Source organism: Castanea sativa, chromosome 12 (assembly GCF_040712315.1).
Source record: "Castanea sativa cultivar Marrone di Chiusa Pesio chromosome 12, ASM4071231v1".
NCBI classification, from domain to species: Eukaryota; Viridiplantae; Streptophyta; class Magnoliopsida; order Fagales; family Fagaceae; genus Castanea; species Castanea sativa.
The window spans coordinates 40,001,110-40,006,236 of NC_134024.1; the positions used below are offsets into that span (position 1 = coordinate 40,001,110).

The 5,127-nt window shown below is 34.7% G+C and overlaps 1 protein-coding gene across 1 annotated transcript; it reads right to left on the reverse strand.

Moving 5' to 3' along the window:
* Positions 1-1,902: 1,902 nt before the first annotated feature.
* Positions 1,903-4,408, reverse strand: LOC142618217 (zinc transporter 8-like). Its single transcript, XM_075791121.1, has 3 exons — positions 3,803-4,408; positions 3,041-3,190; positions 1,903-2,208 (listed from the first exon to the last, which is right to left on the reverse strand). Exons 1-3 carry the CDS (start codon positions 4,406-4,408, stop codon positions 1,903-1,905), a joined length of 1,062 nt encoding a protein of 353 aa, XP_075647236.1.
* Between the last annotated feature and the right edge of the window lie 719 nt (positions 4,409-5,127).

The window sequence follows — 5,127 nt, forward strand, 5'->3', positions numbered from 1 at the left end:
GAGAGAAAGGGTAATGATTGACACTTAGATGCGATTGATTTCTGAAAGAATGAATGAAGGTACGGGTTCCCAAGCGTTTTGACATACAGGAGGCGGCCTCGAAATTAAAATTCTCCCGCTCAAATTTTCAGAGCCAATCTGGGCCGTTGGATGCGCATCCCACCGTTGAACGTGGGGAACAGGATATAACTTGTGGTCATAAATGCGTGCGTTTCGGGTTTTGAAGCGTTAGAGGCGTTTTCAGGGAACGAAAGGACCCATACACGTGTGGCGGTTTACGAAGTGTGTGGAGGGTATGCTGTTCGATTCAAAACTGTATATCTCTCCTCGGATGGGAGGGGAAAAATAAAGTTTTGAGGAGCTATTGTAGGGGTAAAAGCTCTTGAATAAACGTTTGGGCTTTGGGCTTGATTGACTAGTACCAGTTTGTTTTGATTAGAGCCTCTAGGCCCACAAGTCAGTCTGCACTGTAGAGGTTCGAGGGGTTGTCCGAGAAGGAATGTCTCCTTGGACAGGCCCAGCAATGACCCTGGGACTTGATAAATGGGTTAGAGGCAGAATTCTGGAAGAACTGATGGGTAAGAGGGTGATTCAAGCACCTTTTAGAAGTAGGGACATGTGAGAAATATCTAAGAAAAAAGCTGCTACCACCACATTAAAGGCCCTCCATCTACCTCCCTGGCCGCATTAATGAGGAAATGACCTCTGAACAGTAGAATTCAGCCTTCCTACTGTTATTTGAAGACTTCAAGAAGGTGGTGGATGAGACAAGTATCCAGGAGGAAGATTTATATGACACGTAAATAAACCAGTGAAGAATGAGAAGTATGTAAGGAGATGAGAGAGAAAAGAGAGGGGGATCGGTACTTTCTACTGAGAAAAATAAGAACTAAGAATTGTAAACTTTGGCATAGAAAGAGAATATATATACAAATCGTCTTCGGCTTACATCCGAGGAGGTCTCTTTGTCATATTCGTTCATCATTTGCATAGATTGTGGCATTCTAGCCTATTAATCACACTTCCAACATCCCGAATCTAGGTTTCCAAATCCATACTCTACAAATTTTATTGTATAAGGCTCATTGGACATGAGCCCAACACTTGCTTTTGGGTCCAGGTACGATTGTGCTCTTACAACTGTGTTATTTAACTTTATATAATGTTTAGTATCTTAATTATCTGTTCTTGTATAATTTATATATTTATTTTTTGTATATGAAAAAAATTTGGATTATACTCAATTGATCCGACCCTTAAAAGACCAAATATGCTCATATGTTTTACAATCCGTTTTGGAGGACCTATTTTCACTTGAACTCAATTTGACCCGAACTCGGCTAGATTGAACCGAAACTCAATCAACACAACCTGTTCGCCTGGTCTAGGTTGGAGAAACATTAGATGAGGATGGCTTGGTTCTCTAGTTTCTCCACGGTTAGAACCCCTGAATTTTTTTTTTTTTTTTTTTTCATGAAAGACAGGTTTGGTTGTACTTAACTTCTTTCCTAATAATTTTATCTTCTATAATTTGAAAAAATAAAAATCGCAAATTTCACATTGGTTGCATGTAATGAAAGGTTCTTACAATTTTGCATATGGTGTAAAAGAGGATGAAGAATGTGACAAGGAACAAGAGCTCTCAAATAAACTTGCTGCTATTACGTCCCAAGAACTAGAAGAACATCTTATTCATGATCAAGGCCTCTGTTGACGGTGTGATATTATCTATCAAAAATCCATTCATGTACTTCCAGATGGTTTCAAGAGCTTGATGTCGCCTTATCTTAAAGAGAACCTATGGCAAAATTTTGAATTCTCAGGGAATTGAGAAAGATTGAGATCATTACCCACGGGTATACAAAGGTATTACACAATACTTCACAGGACATTAAGACAACATCAAGCCCATTTGGCCAAGAGAGTCATAAGACCAGCCCCAAGAAGAAGTGCTACGTTTGCTCCTATTTGAAGCATTCCATTGTTTTGCATCCTTTCGCTCATAAAATCCGCCCCAAGAAGATCCACAAGCGCCATATAGATTAAGATCCCAGCTGATGCCGAATCAAAAACCCCTTGAACTATTAGAGCAGTTGGGCTGCTCTCACTGTAACCACTAGATATTGCTAGTCCAATTACAATCCCAACTGGGGTTGTAAGGGAGAAGAATATTGACATAATTGCAACAGCTTTGCTCTTGAATTTTGCCTATAAACGCATAAGTGCATGTTATACAGAATGATTTAATACACCAACTAACTAATGCAGTCATAAACAATGCACTGAACAGACAACTAAGTTATTTGGTAAGAAAGCTAACCTAGCATACTGCATACTCATACTGCATCAATACTATTCTAGTATTCTTAAAGCATATTCACTGGTCACGTGCAAAACTTGTATGAGTTATGGACATACTAATTTTTAGTTGTTTAGTCAGACTAGCTAACCATTTGAAACTTGTTTTCTAAATAAAAAACCAATTTGAAATTTAGAAAATCATGATAGATATTTTAATGTATTCATTGACTAGATCTGAATTTGTGTAAGATAAAATTCAAATTAAATAGAAGAGAGTATATACTAGCATCATTTAATTTAACTATAAAAAAAATCATAATTAATCTTAATCTAAACTAATTTAATCATATCATAAAAATATAACACATTCATATAATTATTTATCCCAGACTAATTATAATAAATTAGACTCATAACAGTTTTATGAAAACTTAAACTAAGGCCCTTTCCAAAACAAAAAACAAAAAAACAAAAAACAAAACAAAACAAAACAAAAAAAAAAACAAAAACAAAAACAAAAACAAAACAAAACCAAGGAATTTTGTGAAAAAATTGAAAAATACTTCCTACCAAATATGAGCTGAAAATTTTAACAAACGAACTTATTCAGAAATTGGATGAAAGTCAATCAAAAATCAATACAGTCCGAATAAAAATGTGTTTCTTTAAAACGAATAATTAGTATAGAATTCAGAATTTTGAAAACAATATATAGGTAATATAGACACGGTGATATTACCTGAGTGATGCATCCACCAAGTCCCATGCCCTCAAAAAATTGATGGAAGGTCAATGCACCTACAAGAGGCTTTATTGTTTCGGGATTCATAGAAGCTCCCACTGAAATTCCAATTATGACTGAATGTACCACAATCCCCAACTCCAAAACCTGGTATAATCAGAAGCTTAATTAAAAACTTAGAGTATTTTTTGTAACTATTTTTTCTCATTATTTTTTGTTTCTAAAAATAATTTTTTATTTTTGAGACTAAAAAACTTGTTTGACAACAAAAATTAGACAGAAAATTAAAACTGTTCTCAAAACTCAATTTGTGAAGAAAACTGAAAACATGAAAAGACTATTTTCAGTTTTTAATTTTCAAAAGTCAATGATAACAAGTGTTTAATTTAATGAATCTATCTCATTTAATGAATTTACATTAAAGTTCAAATCTTAGTAACAACATATTTTAGTATTTTCTATCTTTTTCTTCAAAAAAACTATTATTTTAATTTCAACTAACTAAATATGTTTTTTATTTCAAAAATACAAAAAATTATTATTTTTATTTATATTCTCAAAATCAAGTTTTTGAAAATAGAAAACAAAAATTGTTACAAACATAATCTTAATTCTTCCATGATCTCAAAATCAATATTTCACCATTATACCACCACTTCATAGTTTAAAATATTAAACTACATAACTAAATGGGCCACTAACTTAATTTGCATTGTGCAAACAAATCCAAAAACGTTACCATAAAAACACACAAACTACCTGCGTTATGACACGATGCCTCATAAGGTCTGATGTTGCCGAATTGAGAAGCAAAGTAGCTGAACCATGAGAATGACCATGAGTTGTATGCGTATGAACGTGTAAGGGACCCTCCTGTTCTCCTTCCTTCTCCGAATCTCCAATCTCCTGCTGAACCTTGTCCGATTGAGAGTTCTTGTAATAAGAAGTCGCAAAGGAATCAACCATTAAAGTTCCAATTGCACTCATCATCGCCACGAATCCCGTGAATGGAAAATCCTGCCACGGGCTCTCATTCAGACATGGCGACGTCAAGTTCTCGAAAGCATCGGGGAGTACATGGATGAAGCCGGTTGACAATATCACACCGGCAGCAAAAGCCTTGATTAGGAAGAAGATGTCCTTCTCGGGTCGCAAAGCTGGTACTGTCCTTCCAAGTAATGGAATACAAACCCCAAGTGCACTCGCTAGAAGTATGGCAACAAAACCAACTATTTTATATTTGAGAGCTTGGGACTTGTCTTCTACTTCATCCTCGTTATCACAAGTGCACTCTCCAAAAACCGAAGATGGGAGTAGCAAGAGAATGCAAAAGAGTGTGATAAGGAGTTGTTGAAACTTGGCCATTGTAGTGTTAGAAAGGCCAAGGAATTAGAGAGAAGCATGAAAAGGGTACGAGAGAAATAAAGGTCTTAATATAGTGTGTAATTTGAAAGTGAAAAAAAAAAAAAAAAAATGACGACTTGTGTTACCCATAATTTGACTGTGTTGCTTTATTTAGTTAGCTTGAATTCTCATGACATTTGGAAAAGAAAATAGGGAAAGCAATGTTGGGAAATAGATTAGATGTAAGATTACGAAAAGAGGGTATCTGGGGTTCATTTTTGTTTGTGTTGTGTGTGTGTTGATGAGAAATGACAGGGTTAAATTGGTCAATTTGTACATGCAAGATTTGGATACATTTGATGGTGTTCGTGGAATAAATCAATCTCTGCTAATTACATTGCTAATGGTGAAGAAATAATGAGGTCATTCTCTATGAATTAGGAAGCAAATTTGTAATTTCTGATAATGTGCTTTTTTTAAACATGAAGGTAATGTGAGGAAACCGTATTTGAAGTAGTCACAACTAACAAATACTAAAATTATGGATGTAGGGATTCATTGTAAAAAAATAAATAAGTAAATAAATAAAACTGGATTACTTGAAAACTTATTCAGAAAGTGTTGAAAGAATGTCGACATTAATAAGATATAGATAGGAAATCAAAGTTAATTCACATTATTGTTGGCAATTAATTTGGCTGTATCACCCAAAAATGGTTTCTCAAGAAAAAAAAGTTCAC

Coding starts and splice junctions, on each gene's coding strand:
- LOC142618217 (XM_075791121.1), bottom strand. CDS start 4,408: ATGGCCAAGTTTCAACAACTCCTTATCACACTCTTTTGCATTCTCTTG. Junction 3,191..3,802: donor GGCATCGTGTCATAACGCAG/GTAGTTTGTGTG, acceptor TGATTATACCAG/GTTTTGGAGTTGGGGATTGT. Junction 2,209..3,040: donor TTGGTGGATGCATCACTCAG/GTAATATCACCG, acceptor ATGCGTTTATAG/GCAAAATTCAAGAGCAAAGC.